This window comes from Saccoglossus kowalevskii, chromosome 9, assembly GCF_978046115.1.
Source record: "Saccoglossus kowalevskii chromosome 9, keSacKowa6.1, whole genome shotgun sequence".
NCBI lineage: Eukaryota > Metazoa > Hemichordata > Enteropneusta > Harrimaniidae > Saccoglossus > Saccoglossus kowalevskii.
Window position 1 is genome coordinate 35511201 of NC_140649.1, and position 21145 is coordinate 35532345.

General features: G+C 37.1%; 1 protein-coding gene across 1 annotated transcript; it reads left to right on the forward strand.

The window, feature by feature from the left end:
• Positions 1 to 16188: 16188 nt before the first annotated feature.
• LOC102800928 (histamine H2 receptor-like) lies at positions 16189 to 17235 on the forward strand. Its single transcript, XM_006816569.2, has one exon. The coding sequence runs from the start codon at positions 16189 to 16191 to the stop codon at positions 17233 to 17235; it is 1047 nt and encodes a 348-aa protein (XP_006816632.2).
• The last annotated feature ends 3910 nt before the right edge of the window (positions 17236 to 21145 follow it).

Below are 21145 nucleotides of genomic sequence, written 5' to 3' on the forward strand. Positions count from 1 at the left end.
AAAAGATATTGGCTGCTAAAGCAATAGTCTGACAACCAGAGCACCTTATTTAACTACAGACAAAACATTGTCAAATATATCATTTATTATTATGTTTTAAAAAAGATGTATCGTACATCATCCTTTTACATGTAACATTTTGAAGTTGGTCACCTACACCAAATACCCCTTCCCAGGTCAAAGGCAATTTAGGACACCTTGTTGGCAAATGCAGAGCAGGATGATGCGTGCTATAAATGTAATTACCGGTATGATTACAAATTGAGTTCTCTGTACATCAATCACAATTGATATTCATAATACGATTTTGTCTTATTTACATGTATAATGTAAATGGACATTTACATCAATGGAAACGATACCAGCTTTGCACGAGTTTACATTTAAAGGCAAAAAAAATGTTGACCACATGAGGGCGTACTTTTTATGATCACTTGCAAGTCTACCATTACTTGTAAGGTCTCATGCTACTAATCAACCAATGGCTGCTCAATTTAAATGCCTTGCAAGAACTGATGACATTTTTTAAATATTTTTTTTCTCAGTTGTTCCCTGTTACAGGGCGTAATCATCTGGGTCAAAGGTGAGACCACTATGTGGGTTTATTCTGTGTGTATTTGGATGTTCTAATCTTGGTGTTTTCTCTAGGTGAAATCCAAATACAGAGTAGGTGTGTCTTGTTTACCTGAGATTTGTAAGAGTTCCCACTGAATCAAAATTATTATGGATTCGTCTCGCCCTAATATCACAATTATATATAATTGACTTCAGAACACATTAATATCATTGAAAATTGCAGACGTCTTTCCTGTGCACTGCATGTTACTAGAAGATTTCTGCCTGAAAAATTGGACTGCAATGCAAAATATACCGGTATATAGAATCCTGCACTTTGTCTAGTTTTTCAAACCTCCTTTCCTTCTAGTACATGTACCTACACTCGATCAGAGGTGCACCAAATACAATGGTGGGATGTCCAAAATAATCTGTTGGTGTCCCATTTTGGGTCAATGGGTACTTGTGATATATAATCATGTTTTCTCGTAGAACACCCCATATTCATGGCTAATCTTAGGGATAATTGAGATGATTATTTAAAGTTGAATGTGACTCATCCGTCTATTTGACAGGGGGGGGGGGGGTACAGTATACCAACAAACTCTGTACGCTTTCATTGTTGTGTTGATCATATTCAAGTTACGAACTTCATTTGAATCGATTTGAAGAAATTTTGCTTGAGTTGTCAACTATATGAATAAATATCCTGAAAAAAGGGATGCAATACGGACAAAAACATATATTTATAATTTTTTTAAAATTGTTTTTCAATACCGAATGGAACAATAATTTATCATAAACTAAAAAGTTGCGTGTGGGCAATGCAGTATTCGTCAGATGAAACATCTAACACGCCGCATTGTGTAGTATTCATAGCAATATTATAAATTACATATTCTTGTCTATATTGCATCTTTAAGGCATTTTGGTTCTTGTTTTGTTTTGTCACATCGCGTGTATAACCAAGCCTGCAATGAAATGCCTGTAATTAAGGTTATTTTTATATAGAGTGTCTTGAAAAACTGTGAACAGGGTGTGAATATACGTACTGTACGATAATTACTGAGGGGAGCTCCTTATCTCTATTTCGTGCCAGGCGTGTACTCATAATTTATAACAATGTATTATTTTTATTTTATTTTTTTATTAGACGCATAACATTCTTAGGAAAGGATAAAAAGGGTCTTACAGAAAGAAATTAAAAAACTACAATCTAAAAAGGAAAACAAAAAATAAAAACTTTTCTAAAAATATAAAACAAATCAAAAACAATAAAGACAATTTGCAGCCAATGGTGAATACAGAATATAGAATGAACACAAAATGTAACCTAATACACTGATAGTTGATAGTTTTGTTCCATAGCTGTTTTTTAAGAAGACAGCTAAGGCTGGTGCTAGAGTATGGTTTGCCATAATCAAAATGAATTTATTCTGACTATTTTCTTTATCAAAATTTGGAACTTTATTTTGTGCAGTCAGGAATAATTTGTCCCTATGGTGACTGTAAGCTGGACATTTCATTACAAAATGTTGCTCATCCTCAATTATATTTTGGCTGCACATATCACATGTTCTTTTATCCAGTGGCACATTATTATGTCTGCCTTTCTCAATTTTAAGGTCATGGTTGCTTGTCCTGAATTTTGCAATTAACCTTCTAAGACCATGGTTCTGCATATTAATTAGGTAATTTTCAATTTTTAAATCTTGTTTGAAAAGTCTGTATGTTCTTAGTTTGTTTTTAGCCAAGGTTTGTTTTCTATTATCATTATGAATGTCTAAGATCCATTGGTTCTCAAATGATTTTTTTATTTTTTAATGAATAAAGTCTAAATTTTTCTTATTTATTATTTCACTTGAGTTTACAATGGTGGCAACATCAATATCTTGCATGAGGGTTTCTACACTTGTAAACCATTTACTTTTTACATTCTTATTTACTAAGTAGACTTCTCTTAATAGTGTGTTATCAGAGTTCGTTACCCGGTTGAAATACTTAAGTTGTTGTTTTTTGATAAAACAGTCAATGGGGTACCTTTCTAGCTCACCATAAACAGCCATCTTTGGTGTGAATTTGGAGAGACCAAGAATGAACCGACAAAATGAGAGATGGACATCCTCAATTGCAGACTAATGTATGAATGAAGGGTTAGTGCGCCCTCGCCGATATTGTTATGGTGACAGCTGGAATCACCGTTTTGGCAACAAAACGAAATCGTGAAAGACCACTGAGCAAAACCGATAGGAAAGTAAACTTAACTGTACAAATAAATATATACTGTATAGTGACTTAGAAAATCAAAATTTGTAATTAAGCAAATTGAATCCTGTACAAAATAAATAAAATAGTAAATAAAGAGAACAACGTTACGTGTACGTTTACAGTTGAATTATACATCTTGTTCACACAGATTATAAATACACTGTTGTAGAGCCAGTACTGGCCGCCTTACAACGGTCGGCGTATTTTGATTGCGATCACACAGCGCTAAAACGCAAGCGGAATTCTATCATCAGGCATGTGTATCACGCCCTCTGTAGTTCGGTCCGTGTTTGATATTAATGTCACGTGCCCTACCACTTTCAAACATCAATGCCTTGCCTTTTTCTGAAACTATTCTGTAAACTTGGCTATCAAAGTAGGTTCTGTCTATTAATCTAACATTACTTTTCTTGTTGGCAAATAAAAATCAGTAGCAGAACTTCATTATCACTCTAATTATTTCCGAGACTACCCGCTCCACTGACCAGAGCGGTACATGTATTGGGGGGGGGGGGGGGGGCAAGGGGGTAACTGGTAGTTTTACGGGAAATAAAAAGGGCTTTTTTGAATTTTGAAGTGAATTTTGTCATCTAGTCGTTTTACAGTTCCGAAAATGTAATTTCCCTGGATTATTCTTTACGACTTTTTTTTTATTTGGATGTGAATTCAAAGGACACCTTTTTCACTTACAGTGTACGAAAAAAATTATTGATCATGATTGATTACGTTGTACGTCTAGCCTGTTATTACAGAATTACGGAATTTATTTTTTTTCAATTCACAAACATTGATCTTTATGGATTAGTCGTGATTACTTGAGGGTTTTATTGCTTAGTAAATGTGATACCATCATCGCGACAACTGAAACTTGACGCTCGTGATTAATCAAGGCTTTTATGTTCGACGGACACGAGTCCAATGTAACGGATATATCACGTGCAAAAAAACATTGATCTAAAGATAAAATTGCAACGCATACAACACGTGTAATAACATTGATTTCATAATAAAATAAAACACTTGTATATTTGTTTAATTTGGCTTACAGGAAAATGACACACATGTATAAAATAACCCTTCTTTGTAAGTTTCTACACTATTTAGAATACGAGACCATATAACACTTCGCCACCCGCTAATTAATAAGCATATGCAGTGTGAGTATTACAATGAGCAAGAATATTTTCTGAAATAGACATCTAATAATGTAATAGTGCATATTTCGTTTTGTATTCGCTCGTCTTTTTCTGACGGACTAACAAGCCCAAACCAGTGCTATTTACGTCACAGTAGTATTTTGTCGCCAGAGGGCGCGACTTAACAATAGCATTAAGTTCACTTATGTAAATAAAAAGGGCCAACTGATTCACAAACATAAGTCGGACAATTTCGATTTCGGTCCATAAAATGTTCTTATTATCGGAGACTCGACTCGCGCCCGAAAATCGCACCATCGCTGCTTGTACTGTATACGTATTGCCGAGTAACGGGTTAATTTCGTACAAACGTAGTTTTAGTGTTTATAATACTATTACTCTTCATTATTGTCATCATTGTATACGATAATTGAAATGAATGTTAGGATTCAACCACGGCCTGGCCCACTATTTTTCTCTGACCTGGTTAAACAGCAATGAAACAATTCAGAACGCAGCTAGGTAATTAATTCAATCATTACAAAAGATACATATGTTCACCATTACTGCTATAATAGTTTAAAAGGTATTTTTCTCTTTGAATTATAAAGCGTTCATTTCTGTGCTTGGGGAGTAAGCATAAAATACGAGATAAAATCATGATTAAATATCCTTAAAAAAAATTATACACACGGCGACGATTTTACAGTTATAAATTCTTGTTATAATACGTATTTGATGACATATGGACAAACCACAGAGACTAGTAGCCGACGCGTCTTCCCCATGGATATGTGTGGTGACGTCGATGGTGACGATAACCAAAGGCAGATACAGATATAATCTCCTTGTTTCTTTATCTACATGATTATCCCAAGGTAATTTACTTTTGGTAATACTTATATATTAGCGATTACGTTTATTAGTCGCGGATAACTGGTCGTCACCATGGTTCTCGTCACCAAATTAAACGTTCGACTCAATCATAGCATAGCAGTTTCGGAGCCGAATATAATAATTGTGTTCAGGCTCAGGCCACTTCTTTTAGTGGCCCGAGGTTCAGGCTACACACCAATCCGGACTAAGATTAAAGTTAATCCTATATGTTTGCTTATCAACTCATGTCTGTGAATCTAGCCCTTTTTATTTACATAAATGAACGGAATATTATTGTTCAGTCGTTAGTTGTCCGTCAAAAAAGACAAGCGACCACACGACGAAATATGTACTGTTAAAATATTAGATGTCTCTTTCCGAAAATATACTAGCTCATTTTAATACTCACGCTGCATAATTATGCTTTGTAGCGCGTGGCGAAGTGCTATATGATCTCGAACTACAATATAGTGTAGAAACTTACAAAAGGGTTATTTTATACTTTTGAGTTATTTTGCTGTACGCCAAATTAAACAAATAAGTGTTTTATTTTATTATGAAATCAATGTTATTACACGTGTTGTATGCGTTGCATGGGACCCATGTAGAATTAAAAAAATTCTCGAGTATTCACGACTTGTCGACTGGATAAAAACAGATTTTTGTGAAACGAGGGCAGAACGTCAAGTTCCAGTTGTAGCAATGATGTTATCGTATTTACTAAGCATTGAAACCGTCAAGTAATCACGACTAATCCATAAAATTCAATGTTTGTGAAAAAGGTAGAGGATATCAAGTTCCAGTTGTGAAGGTCGAATTGCACTTCTGTATTCTTGATCTGATTGCCGCGAGCTACGGTTATTAACGTTCGACTGAGAAGCATTGATACAACATAGTTGAAGGAAAATCATTTTCATTACCCGTATAGCGTAGTTATGAATAATATTTTCACTCGGCCAATACATTCGACTGATTCTTAGAAAAATTTGATTTCTTAGTATTTTTTCCACGTTAAAAGCTCATTTCGCCGCGTGTGCAGACCAGTGTTCAAAGAGAGGATGTTGACCTATAATTCAACTGTAACCGTTCACGTTGTTCTTTTTATTTACTATTTTATTTATTTTGTACATGATTCAATTTGCTTACAAATTTTGATTTTTCTAAGTCACTATACAGTATATATTTATTTGTACAGTTAAGTTTACTTTCCTATCGGTTTTGCTCAGTGGTAATTTACGATTTCGTTTTGTTGCCAGATTTGACTACCGTGACCTACGGTGACCCCAGCTGTCACCATAACAATATCGGCGAGTCAAAGTTGTTCATAGAATGACGACGAGGGCGCACTAACCCTTCATTCATAAATTGTTATAAACTACGTGTACACGCCTGACACAAAATAGAGACAGGGAACATTCCTCAGTAATTGTGGTGAAATACGTATATTGAATTCACACCGGCATATATAAACAAAACTCTGGGTTCCAGTTACACATGAGATTTCCCGACAAAACTTCAGATATTTTAGACTGGCATTTAATAACGATAATTCAAGGCATTTTCATTACAGGCTTGGTTATACACGCGATGTGACAAAACAAAACAAGAACAAAAATGTAATTTATAATATTGCACAATGCGTGTTAGATGTTTCATTTGACGAATATTGCGTTGCCCACACGCAACTTTAGAAAATGTGTGTATAGGCTCTTGATCGATTCAATGATCGAAGGATTCTTATATCGATCTAGAAAGTGTGCGCAAAAACTCTGGATCGATCCAGGGATCGAAGGTTTCCTATATCGATCTAGTCCAGAAAAGGCTTGGAGCTGAAGAATAGATTGATATATTGTTAGTGCCATTTTTATCATGAATACAATAAACGGTATGTGAACAAGTAAACAACACTCAGTCGCGGCGGCACGAGGGGGGGGGGACGTCGCCCCTCCAAAATCAAGCTGAAACCTTTTGTATCAGCAAAATGTGCCCCTAAAAATGCAGGAAATAGCGTTTCAGACTGAGGGTCTATTTGTTTAAGGGGAGCATACCCCGGATCCCATGCAAAATTGTACAATCCAATGTAGCAATATGGACAACAATACGATGTCGATTGCGTGAATTTAGCCTTTAAATGTTAGCACCAACTTAGAATGAATAATGTTTACGCCCCCTTAGCTCCTTAGGATTGTAAAACCACTTACCGATTGGTAGTTTTATCCGCTGTGGTCACATCGTATTACTACATTGTATTATATTCAATTATAAAGATTAATCCAAGTTATATGGTATGGTGTGGTTTATTTCCGATATAAGAGCGACATAAAATATAATGTTTGTCAATACGCAAGTTAGGTGTTAGATAAATCATGACCACGTGATTGCTACGACATATACACCACAGTGACAAGCATAAGCACGAGTGGTTAATGTGATGTGACTGCATTTGTACCAAATCTGTCGCGAATTGGGGAATCAAATCGCTCCTGTGAACACGCGAAGCTTCATTTGTAGCCAATTTGTCGCATATTACGAGGTTTTTTTACTTTGATCCCACGTCATAACCATGGAAATTCTAGAACGACCAGTGGTAAATTATTTCAAGAAAGCCACGGTACCCAAGGCGCGGACCACGTGTTGTTTCAATGTAATATGTATATACTTATCGGCTAATCTATTGAGCTGGTTATGATTTATCAGTTCATAATGATGAAATAAATAAAACATTATTTATTTCCATCACAAACCATTACTTAGCTTTATTGTAACGTAGTTGTTTTGAAAAATGTGTCAGCGAATATCTTTTGTTGAATATTACATCCATATATGACTAGTAACAATAGTGTTGTTTGTTATTTTATCATTTTGTATTATTTCTCAATATCTGACTGTTGGGTTCTTGGGTGCAGTGAAGGCCGTAACAGGCTAAAGAATACAAGCTCGGTATAAACAACACAACTGGTTTATTACAGTAATGGCGGCGTTCAGACTACGCATGTGCAGATGACGTAATAAAGTACATGTCATTAAATACGACCCAAGCTCAATATACTACATCCCTCTCCATCTAAGTGAATCTCACTCTAGCAGTCTATATGGGGATTTAATATATAATGTTCTATTCTGGATCAGTTCATTCTGCATGCACTTGTACTGAATACTGCAAAACTCAACTAAACTACAATGTGGGTGGCGCTAGGCTCACACCCTAGTGCAGGCTTTATTCTGGCCTATCATATGCACTATTTCAAAATGTAACTAAACATACATATCATATTTATCTGGAAATTTTCTCTGACGACTAGATCTACGCACTTCTGGCACCGAGGCAGAAGTTTCTGAAGATTGTTCATTTATAGGATCTGTTGTCTCATCTTTCAATGTAGTAGATTTGTTAGTAGTTGGAGGTGATACATTCTCTGATGAATGTTCTTCCGGTTTCAATGATGACGAATCCTGTTTAGGAACTGGCACTGATGGCGAGATAGAAGGCATCCGTATTGGTACAGGTACCATATTCGGTTTACTCTGAGTTTGGTCACTTTGTGTAATTTCCTCTGATGGCGATCTAGATCTAAGCTGATCTTGAAGTCTTTTCCAAACTCTTCCATCCTGAAGTCTAACTAGGAATGTTAGTGATCCCCACTTCTCTTCAATTATTCCAGGTATCCATTTTGGTTTTCCCGCATAATTCATAGCAAATACCGAATCCCCAAGGAAGTAGGTGTGATCCCTTGTTTTTGTATCGTAATTCTCTTTCATCTTTCCCTGGTTATGCAATACTCGTGTCTGAAGTGATGGTTGCACAAGATCAAGTCTTGATCTTGGATGTCCATGCATAAGTAATGCTGCAGGAATCTGTCCTGTGGTAGTCTGTGGCGTGATTCTGTATCTTGCCAAAAACCGATACAATCTGGACTCTAAACATCCTGAAGACTTTCTGAGACCTCCCTTGACTGTTTGTACAGCTCTTGCAGCTAACCCGTTACTGGCAGGATGGTAAGGAGCTGTTGTGATGTGCTTTATCCCATTTGTTTTACAAAAGGATCTAAACTCTTCGCTGGTGAAACAAGTACCATTATCCGATACTATCACATGCGGTAGACCATGCGTAGCAAATGTTTGGTACAATTTGTTGATTGTTGCTGTGGATGTTGCTGTCGGCATAACGTGAGCTTCTATATATTTACTATGAGCATCAACAATGATTAATATCATATATAGCATTTTACCTTCATATGGACCTGCAAAATCTATGTGCAGTCGGAACCACGGCTGGTTAGGCCATTCCCAAGCATGTAATGGTGCTTTAGTTGGGGATTTCGTAGAATCCTGGCATGCTGTACAACTGCGAACTCTGTCATCAATTTCAGCATCTAACCCTTGCCACCATAGGTAATTTCGGGCCAAAGCTTTCATGCGCACTATACCAGAATGACCTTCATGAAGTTCCTCTAAGATAGCTTCACGAGCCCGAGCTGGAATTATTAACCGCGACCCCCACAAAATACATCCTTGCTGAACTGAGAGTTCTTGTTTGCGTCTAAAATACGGTCGCAGTTGTTCCTCCACCTGCTCAGGCCAACCTTGGGTTACCCACTTTAAGATGTGTGATAATACTGGATCTCTTGCTGTCCAGTTTGCTACAAGCTCAGCCGTTACTGGTGATCCATCTAGTGTTGATAATGTAAGAACCACCTCTTCAGGGACAGGTACACTGCCTGGTTGTTCTTTTATGGGTAAGCGACTTAATCCATCTGCATTTCCCATATTAGATCCTGGTTTATACTCTAACTGGTATTGATAATTGGCTAGTGTGAGTGCCCATCGCTGAATTCTGGCACTTGCCAACTGTGATATAGCTTTATCTTCCTTTAACAGACCAAGTAATGGCTTATGATCTGTTTTGATGCTAAATTCACGCCCATATAGGTACTTATGAAATTTGGTAACACCAAACACAATTGCTAGTCCTTCACGTTCTATCTGGGCATATCGCTTCTCTGCAGGTGCTAGTGTGCGAGAGGCAAAAGCTATGGGCTGTTTCATTCCATTTGGCATTCTATGGGAAAGTACTGCTCCAATGCCATATGGAGAAGCATCACAATCCAAGGTTAGTTTCAAACCACTATCATAGTGTACTAACAGTTGAGACGATTGTAATAGTTCCTTTGATTTGCTGAATGCTTCCTGCTGACTTTTCCCCCACTGCCACTTGGTGTTCTGTTGTCCAAGTTGATACAGTGGTGCCAAAACAGTGCTAAGATTCTTCAAGAACCTATGATAGTAATTTAAGAGACCTAAATAACTTTTAAGCTCTTCTCTGTTCTGAGGCACTGGAGCTTTCTGTATGGCTGCCACCTTTTCTTCTGTAGGACGAATACCAGTAGCATCAATGCAGTGTCCTAGATAAGTGACTGATGGTTTCTTAAACACACACTTGTCTCGTTTTAGTTTGAGTCCAGCTTTGTCTAAGCGATCCAAAACTTCATCTAAAGTCCAGAAACCAGTATATCATCGATATAAACTGCTGTCATTGATATGCCTTGGACTGTCTGTTCCATGGTTCTCTGGAAAATTCCTGGTGCTGCTGATATACCATAGGGTAAACGTGTGTATGCATATATACCTTTGTTAGTATTGATGGCTGTCAAGTTCTGTGACTCCTCATCCAATAGCAATTGCTGATAAGCATGACTCAAATCTAACTTAGTGAAAAAATTACCCCCAGCAAGCTTTGCATACAAATCTTCAACATTGATTATTGGGTATCTGTCAACACATAAGGCTTTGTTTAAAGTTTGTTTGTAGTCACCACATATGCGAACATCACCTGTCGCTTTAAGTACAGGTACAACTGGTGAAGCCCAATCTGAGTAAGATACAAGTCTAATGACTCCTTCCTTTTCTAAGCGATCAATCTCTTTATCTACTTTATCTCGGAGGGCAAATGGTACAGTACGTGCATTCATATATCTTGGTGTTATCTCAGGATTAACATGCAGCTTGATGGTAGTGTCTTTCAGGGTTCCCAATCCTGGTTCGAACAATTTTGGATGTTTACTAATCCATGACTCTCCATCAAGATGACAAACTTGTGGCCAGTCTAGTTTTATTATTTCTAACCAGTCTCTGCCTATCAAGTTTGGACCATTACCTGGTACAACCAATACTTTTAATTTATGTATGGTATCTGCTTCACGTGCCTCCAGTTCTGCCTGACCTAAGGGGTTAATGCAATTTCCTGCATATGTTCTCAATCTGGATAGTCCCTCAGTGTGTAGTTGTAATGCTTGCTGACCAACTTTCAGTTTCTTAAACTGCTGCTCACTTATCAAACTTACTGCTGCCCCCGTATCAATTTCCATGGTTATCGGTACCCCATTCAGTTGAAGGTTGTATCTATATGGCTGTGTTTTGGAAATACTTGATGCAGTTCTATACAGGTCAACGTTATATGTTTCCTGCCCATATGAGTAGACTGTGGTTGGTTCAGTAGAAATAAGATTATTTTCTGTTCTCCCTTGTGACTTGCAATATTTAGAAAAATGATTCTGCTTATGACATTTTCTGCATTCTTTTCCCCAAGCTGGACATTTCTCCTTTTTGTCATGAGGCCATTTACCACCACAACCCCAGCATGACTGTTTTTATCACCATTACCAGGCCCCCTAGGCTTGTGTGATTTCTTCGGTTTATAATGGGTCATTCTGTGTACTGTGGGTACATTGCTAGGTGCTTCAGCCCCTGCATTGACTGTAGACATATTATGTGCCTGAGCTGTAGTGGCTTCTAGTGAACGACCATATTTCAATAAATCATCAAGGGAAAAATTCAGCTCTCTTAATCCTTCTTCTCTTATTTTCGGATTTATGCATTTCTGTATAATCTGAGATTTTATTTCTTTCTCTTTCTCATGAAATTCACAGTTCTTGGCTAGCTGTCGTAATCTAGCAGCAAATTTATCAAGTGTTTCTGATGGTAACTGACTTGCCTGGCGAAACAAATACACTTCATACTCTACATTTCGTTTTGGCGCAAAGTACTCACTCAGTTTTGTCTTCAACTGCACGTACGTTTCGTCTTCCGCCTGCTCCAATCCGAGGTGAATTTCAAAAACTTCTTCCCCCGCTAGGTGAAGTAGGAGAGCTCTTTTCCTCGCATCCTGTGTAATATTCTTGGCTACAAGATAATTATCGAATCTTGCTATCCACCTTTCCCAGCGCGCTGTAGCTGTCTCTGGCGGAATTGGGTTGAACGGTTTCAAAGCATCGTTGCCGTCCATTGTGACGCTGATTTGTTTTGTCTTCAAAGCAGGCTCAAAAGTAATTTGTACTCACTTCACTTGTTCTGACGGTTTTCTGCACGTCAAAGTTAATCCTCGTCGCCAAATTGTTGGGTTCTTGGGTGCAGTGAAGGCCGTAACAGGCTAAAGAATACAAGCTCGGTATAAACAACACAACTGGTTTATTACGGTAATGGCGGCGTTCAGACTACGCATGTGCAGATAACGTAATAAAGTACATGTCATTAAATACGACCCAAGCTCAATATACTACACTGACCATTCTCGTTAAACGGTAGCTCCGGGTGCATAAAAAGAAAGATGGCGAGCCGATTTTAGTATGCAAATCGCAATCCGTCATGATGCGCCTGGTTGGAATGATCCGCGAAATCTGTTTCTTAGACCAGTCAAGCTGTTGAGTAACCACTGTACAAACTGAACATCAAGTAAGCAGGCGATGGAAGAGAGAATTCAACGAGTGGCAAGTGATTACACACGCAGGTGTGCCTTGAACATCCGGGTCGCTCTAATCAACGTACTATTGTTCATCTGCACTACGTACCATGGGGTTTGTAGAAAATTCACCATCATTTGATGAAATCGGCTTAGAAACTAGTGCAGCTCACCAAATTCGTGGTAATATAACATAGTTAATCAATGGATTATCCGGACGCTTTAAGCCGAATTGTTTAATAATACGGTTTAGTACGACAAACCAATTTATTCTCGTGGTATTTCTTATTCATAATACGTGTTTGGAATAAGCATGGAGGTACTAACGTTAGTACCTTTCATGGAATAAGTTACTTTTTTAGGTTATATCTGCGTGAGGACAGGTATTTATAGACTATACGACACCTATCCAACCAATTGTGGTGGTGGTGGTAGTAGTGGACAGATAAGTTTAATTGAGGAGGACGTCCAAATTCGATGTGGGACTCCGTTGAATAAGATTCCTCATGAAATATACACAACCCAATGCCCTTAAGTTTACAGTTGCCAGTAATAGGTTTTCTGCAAATCATACAAAGTGGGAAAGCAACATTAGGAATTTAGGTTAAAATAAATAAATTTAGAGTATTCATAATTCATGTGCACCTACAAATAATTACTCCGTCCCAAGGCGGCTTTACACGAAGCAATTATTGACCAACTCACCTAGCAGCGCATGCGTAAGCGTCGCATCATTGAGTAGCCTCGGATTAGATGTATGGCATCATCGCGTCGCCAAGATGAACACACGTTTGTCCATTTCCGGCAACTAGTCGGCCATCGCAACAGGTAGTTGTCTCGTTTACCCGAGTCATCACATTATCTCTATAACGATCTGATTTAGCAAGGAGACATGTATTTGGGAAGACGTGATTTCAACATTATTAGTGACTCGCAGTAATGAGGTGGATAAATAATGGCCGAATAACCAAAAGTGGTAGATGAAATTGCATTAATAATGTGTAATACTGTTGTTATTGTTTATATAAATACAGGGCCTGCTAACATTCGAGCCACATTTTGATTAATTTATTCATGGAGCTAAAACACTTCATGATTCACTGAAGAATTTACCAGAAAAAGCTCAACTGATAATAAATACAAATTTTTCGTAATTCTCTGATCATCTTTACTGTTCACTATTCCACTGCTGCACATAACCCCTTTCCTTCTCAACATTAATAATAGGGTTTATTTCTATTATTCAAATGATTTAAACAAAAAACTATTACTGTAATGATGTATTGTTATTAAATTGTATGTGTTTAATTGAAAAGACGGATCAATAAGGGATTTGAGTCTAAATGACTAAAAAATTATTGAAATTATGCATAGTTTAACTTTTAATGGAAGTGAAAACATTTAACAGGTGTATATTATATGGCTCACTGATTGCACGGCATTGCAAAGGTATTCCTTGTTCGGATACATTGTCACATTTAATACGCATTTATTCTAGTTCTTTAGACAATATCGTTTATCGTATCGATTATTAAACACGTTGGCTTTATACTAGTATATTCAGCCAATTACCCGATATTAACTACAGGTCCTTGAGAGGTACAGGGTATACAAGGAATACGATTATTATAGTTGATGAGTTATATACTTGTGATTAATGATATAAGAATATGTGCAAATATATTTAATCTGTAACAAATAAACTTAATGACAAGAATTTGTTTGGATGTCGTTGCACGTTTGTTCACATGTTCAAAATGTGCCCGTCATTAGTGTTGTGTTACCATCGATTACTGTTCATTCGAATGCGGCTAAACGTAACGTGACAAGTCAGAACTGAAGTAAAACCATCGCGTGCAAAAATCAAAATAATGTATCAGAATTTCGATTTTGTACTGTCATCTAGTACTAACAGCTTTATCACAGATCAGAACAAGTTTTTAGAAATATTGGAAAATCCCAAACCACACTGACATTGCAAAATGCACTCTAAAATTGGCACTAGACATGATTAATCTATGCTGTGGACAAAATCTAATTTTGAATGAGGGTCCTTCGTATTAAGTTGAAAACCCAAGAACTCGAAAAGATCGACGCTGTGAACGCATTTTACGCATGAGAAAATTAATAGCGCTGCATTACCGAGAAACTTAAAACATCAGCAGTTTTGTTTATTGAAGCATACCATGAATACGATGTCATCAGATCAACCGAGGTTACCACCGTGCATCGGTTTTTAGCTTTACTAGCCCGACTGTGAGCTTCAATTTTATTGTGTTACCAGCGAAGGATTATTGTTCATTCAAATGCGCTCTGTACGTGGCGTGACGTATCACAAGCAGGAGCCGAAGTAAAACCATCGCGGTTCGAACTCTTTCATGGCAGTGTGTATGTTTGTTCGTGTGTTTTACCTAATACACTGTTCATAGATTGTACAGATTAGCAGATTGTACTTCCGGGTAATATAAGAATATTGACTTAAAAAAGTTAGGGGTCCCCAGCATAATTTTCGAGAAAATGATGGTTGTATTTTAGTGAATAGTGGCCATATTGGCAGTATTATATTACTTTTACCATAGGTTCCTGTGGCAGAGATATTATGCCATACTAGTATCTCAAATTAAAGTCTGGCAACATAGGCTAAAAGAATAATATATTGTTAATGATGGGGTATTTTTGATTTTCCTGAATTATTTCAAAAATCTGGGTTTAAAAAGTGTCGAAAATGCTATTTTTTTAAAAATGGAATGCTCTATGGAATTGTTAGCGATTTGAAATAGCGATTTTTGAAAATTATTAGGACTAGTTTCTCAAAATACGACACTGCAACATTGCCATGCGATTTATAACCAATTAAAATGTTAGTAGGCTTATACCTTAACAACGTGTTTTACCTGCGCCACACAGGACGCGTCGCGACGATTTTTTGACTTAGATTATTATATGTTAGACAAATATTGCGTATTAGTTAGAGCGCTTAGTTAATTACACAGTTAATGTGTCGTTTATACTCTCAATTCTCTTATTATTTTTCCGGCCCATTTTCAAGTTGTATATTTCAATAATGCAATATACTTACTAGAGTCACAGATATACGTGCATACGTTGGGAAATTATTATCTAACACCTAATTGGGTGGAGGTTAACCTCTCTAGACTGAAAATATAATACCTTCGAGCTTATTCATGGTGTTTAATGCGAACGGATTGTCAAAATGATCTAAGTCACATGCTCCGTTGCAATTGGCCCAGACAGAATGACGCCAGCAATATCTTGCACGTACAATAAGCAGAATTTTCGAATAGCTTGCGGCAAATTATCCAACTTGCGTTAACTATTATCTGTTAATAGAAAGGTAGCAAAATCATCATGTACAGCTTTTTGGTTCTTCGTTACGCCAATTTATAACGTGGGTAGATCGGCGCAACTGTTTTATGCGCTTCGGTACGAACCGATGACAAGTTTTCTGCACTGTGTATTTCTACTCATGTATGAACGATAAAAAACACGCAGCTAACAAGATCTTCGGATATCGGTAACCATCCTCAAATGAACGAAGATCTACCATACGCTCGAGTCGTACAAAACCGACCATAGCGGCTGCAAGAACTTCCGAACATGGCGGCAAACGGCACAGATTGCGATCCAAACAACCCGACAACTGACTTAGAACAGGCGGCTATTCACTGGTTGATACTGCAAGGAATCATTACATTCTTCGTAGTGATGAACAACGTCATCGTAATATTAGCATTTGCCGTGTTTCCTAAGATCAGAAGTTCGCAAGCGAACGTCTTCATCTTCAATATGTCTTTAACGGACCTGCTTCTCGGGATCCTGGCACTACCCTTTGCGGTCTTGTATAAATGGAACGGGAAGTGGACATTAGGATTCACGTTTTGTAGTTTATATCAAGGTACTCTGATAGTCTTTGTACACACGTCCATATTGAGTGCAATGTTTCTTTGCTTGGACAAGTACCTATTCATTAAAATCCCTCTGCACTATTACACCACTGTAACGCCGCGTCGTATCGGTGTCGCCATTGCTGTTACGTGGATGATACCCATGTTGTTTGGAGTTGCACCATCGCTTACAAGAATAAACGAAGATACAAGTATGAGAGAGGCGCAACTGTTTCCGCTGTGCTTTGCGCCGTTATGGCATTACATTCTCTTCGGTGCGTGTTTGAATGTTATACCGTTCGGTATAATTCTTTATTCAAATTGTTATATTTTCAAAATATTGCGGAATCAGATTCGCCGCACGAGACTCAGTACAAGAAACGACCTCAACGACTTCGAAAACGAGGATGGACAAAAAAGTCGTTTTTTACAGCCAGGAGAAATCAAAGTCATTAAAACAATGGTTTTAATAACAATTGTTTTTTTATGTTTATGGACGCCATTTTTCGTTTCACTTTTGGCGAACTCTTTATGTAGTTGCCTTTCACCCGATGTCCTTGAGATTAGTTTGTGGTTAGGCTTCTCAAACTCCGCAATTAACCCTCTCTTATACGCATATAAGAAGGACTTCCGTCATGCGTACGCCAGCATTTACCGCTGTAGACTGAAAGTAGTAGCGACCGAAGAGAATAACTGTTCACTGACTGCAACGGAAAGACCTAACGTAGTGGTAGCGTGGCAGAACTCGAGATGCGCTTAAATCTGGTAATGGGAAAAAGAGCTGACTGTTTTGTCAGACCGCTGTGCGTTTTCTTTCGAATGTTATCTATTACATCCATTGAATCGTGCACAATTGTTTTCCTAACATATTTGGGATGTGAAATCGTATGCATACAATGAGCGCCTACACAGTTTTGGGTCACTCTTGTCATGAGTAAAGTTAGGAAAATCTTCATCGCATCTGTGAATTATATTTTAGTGACAGGCCTACACGGGATCCGAGGAAATTGGTGTTATCAAAAGTTCCACGAACATTCATTTAAACTATCGAGTTAGTATAGTGCCTTGTTTTCGTTCAATTTCCAAAATAATTATTCTCAGTGTTGTATTTAAGCTACAATAAATATATATATATACTACTTTCGTACATTTTATTGCATTGTATTTCATTTGCATAGGTGGAAATAAGACACCAGACATGGTCAATATATTTTAATTTGACCTTGTAGTATTGTGTTGAATCAGCCGAATCCCACACATCTGTGTATATTAATTGCGAAATAGCATCGCTTCAGTGGTCATGCTTCCAATTCACTGTTATGCACAACGATATAATCATTCGTGTAGCATTTTGTATACGTCGTCTAGCGATTGAATGAATCTCAATACATTTATATATGTACGTAAAGCATATGAAAATAAACAATTCAGGCTTAAGAGAAATACATTTGTCTAGATTTTCATAAGTACGTGTACAACTTATGTATAATATATTGATGGTAGGCCGTACTTGAGCGTATATTAATACATATTTTCATGTTCATTGCTGGGACTTTGCAATGTGAGTAACTCCAAAAGACACAAACAAGTTGATTTACGGAGTTACTGAGATAAATTAAATGACGTATATAAATATTCGCGTATTCACGTGTTATTGTCGCATGAATTATGTATGCACATCACGCTAGCTATTTGTGTATTTAAAGTTTGCATCAATGATCGTGATAAAATAGTATCATTAATAACGAAACGGTGATGCAACGGAGATCAACATAGCGTGAAAATTTCTTGGGCGTGCCTATTGTGGAAACTGTTGTTATCACGCGCGCCAAGTTTGAGACGGTACTTGACAGTTAATAACAAAAAAACACAGGCAGTTCACGCACGTTCTCTTATCAGTTCTCGGTTGTATTTTTTGTTTTGGTATTTATTCATTAATCAACCGCTGTAGATGTTGGACACTTAATTTATCACGCGAGACTTCATTCCATAATTGTTATTCATCAAAGTGTTTAACATAGTCATGGTAAATGATACCGAGTGCAAAGATGAGATATTTGTCTAGTTATTGTAATTAGTACAGTATTCCCAAGAAAATACACACTTTGTTCCTCGTTAAATAACGTCATTAATATTAGACCGTTTTTTTTCGGAAAGTCCTTTTATCGTGACCTCCCGATGAGTACTTAAAATTTCCTGTCAGCGTGTTTTCCCATGGCGTTTGCTCGTGAACGTTCTAAGTACAACTGAAATTGGCATTGCAAGGTTCTTTATTTTAGAAATAACAGTGAATGTGTGTGTATGATGCAAAATGTTGACTTGAAATTTCGCAAATATACTTTCAATGAGGCTTATTTTTGCCATGTTTCCCCGATATATTAATTTTCAAATAGTATCATGTATGACGAGTATGTGGTTGTTTACAGCACATATCAGAAACAACTGGATCTGGGAATATATTCGCATTGTTGTATGTCTTTATCACGAGTGGGGCCCATGGGACTGAAATAGATGTCTGTTTCTGGTTAACTGTTTAATGCAATCGCGTAATAGGCTAGAAAGCTTAATCACGAATTGGCTGGCAGCGTGTGTTTTGACTATAACCTGGCACTGGCACTGGTTAGTGGCCATTCCCATTTTAGACAAATCTATGTTGCAAAAGGTGTCTTGCAATTCTTTAAACGAATAATGTTAAATAATGTTTCTATATGGTTACTTTCTTGACGATAATGCATTGTTCCAACCAGTATTAAATATTCGCTTAAAAGACATCGAACTATTCTTGACATAAACGGGGTGCATGGAAATTGACTGGCGTCGTCAGGTCTACACTAAACCCTAAGCTACCAACGAACTCGCGATGGAGAGCAAAATTGCCACTTAATACATCGGAGGCTTGACGTCACCCAATACTGCAAACATGAAACAATTGCCACTAAGAACAAATGAACTATAGCAGTTCCGAAGGACATTTTTAAAACTGGCACACAATACGTATCACTGACTGCTAAAAAAATCACTAAAAAACCAGTTGTAACGATAATCATGATTTATTCGCTAATCAATGAGAGTATATATATATTAATACAGTACGGTTAACCAGGCCGTCAAACACCGCACCGGCTACACATGTTTTACACCGTTTAAGGCTATAACATTAATCGACAGCTGTATAATATGATATATTGTATTACGTATAATCAATTCTATAAAGTATAGGCCCCCTGAAAATGAGAGCATATATAAAAAACATTTCTACAGTACGTCCAGGAGAACGTTTTTCTGAACATATACGGTATATATTAGAAAAATTAATCATTTTTACATGTTTGTTCAATCAAGGGAACATGACATTATGAATTATTATGTTAATGTAATCTTCATGTTAATAGAGTGTGGGCTGTTGTCTGCTATTATCTGTTCACTACATATTCAGATACCACTAAAAAAAGGTCATTGCCCGGAACGTTTGATTATGCTAATTTAACGTCTGATTGTACTTACAAGGGACTGCGATTACCGATAACCACTTTCTATATATTTAACAAATACTGATCCCTTTATAGTAAGTGTGATACACAAAGTGATTTTTGACACTAAACGAATCATCATCTATTACAGGAAGATTAACATTGACAATGATGTCATCGGGCTTGTAGCGACAACGCTCAAATTTGCGCATGCGCTGGTTGGCAAGCTTCTTGTTTTTGCTGATATTATTATTAGACTTCATATATTATTGCACCGTTTATATATTATTACCATTATTTCCACCACATTTTGTAATGGCAGCCATATTGCCCCAACCCGTTTCATATTTGACATGATGACATATTTACTGATGCATTTTTTAGAAAAGGACCATACTGAGTGTCGTTTGTTAATACAACGGGATTTACATCTTCGTGTGATATGAAATACAATGACTCTGTAGCTATCTCTTTTAACACAGGAAATTTGTGAGCACAGAATAACTATTTGTAATAATATTTGCCCCTAATGTTCAAATTAAACTTGAAAGACAATTTGAACAATGTTCATTTATCAAATGATCATATAATGTCATGTATCAACTTAGTAAAGTACTATCAACACTCATTTTTACACTAAATCACAGTTATTTCAATGACTTTAGGATAAGATGTGGTTTTTGTATATACCTTGACATCATACCGCAAGACCAGTTTATGGAAACTAAATACATACCAACTTTAAACCAGATCATATTGTAATTCTATGTGTTGCATTATGTAAAGAGCAGTAGTCGTCGCGCCACGCATGCGCAAGATATCTTGATCTCATATAAACAAAGATGGCGACTGTTGACTGTTGCGCAGATCAACGAGTACAAACTGAGAAGTTACCAAGCTTTAATTAAGTATTTTTTAGGTGATTGGAAGCTATCGAACGAGTCACCGGCTGTAATTAGTGCAAGTCACGCCAGGTCAAACCTCATGCTTTTGACTTCTATTAAAATAGCGCATTGGATTGTGGGAAAATCAATGTTAATCAACACAAATGTTGCACATTCGCAGCGCAACGATAGGCGCCCTTTAACACGTTCTGCAAATTTCACAGATTTTATGAAAAATAGTATGCATACATTATAATAAAACAGCATGGCCGCCAACGGACGAATCACAAATCCAAGTAAACTTATGTGACGTTTA

Excerpts from the sequence above, each read along its gene's own strand:
- LOC102800928 (XM_006816569.2), top strand. The coding sequence starts at position 16,189 with ATGGCGGCAAACGGCACAGATTGCGATCCAAACAACCCGACAACTGAC.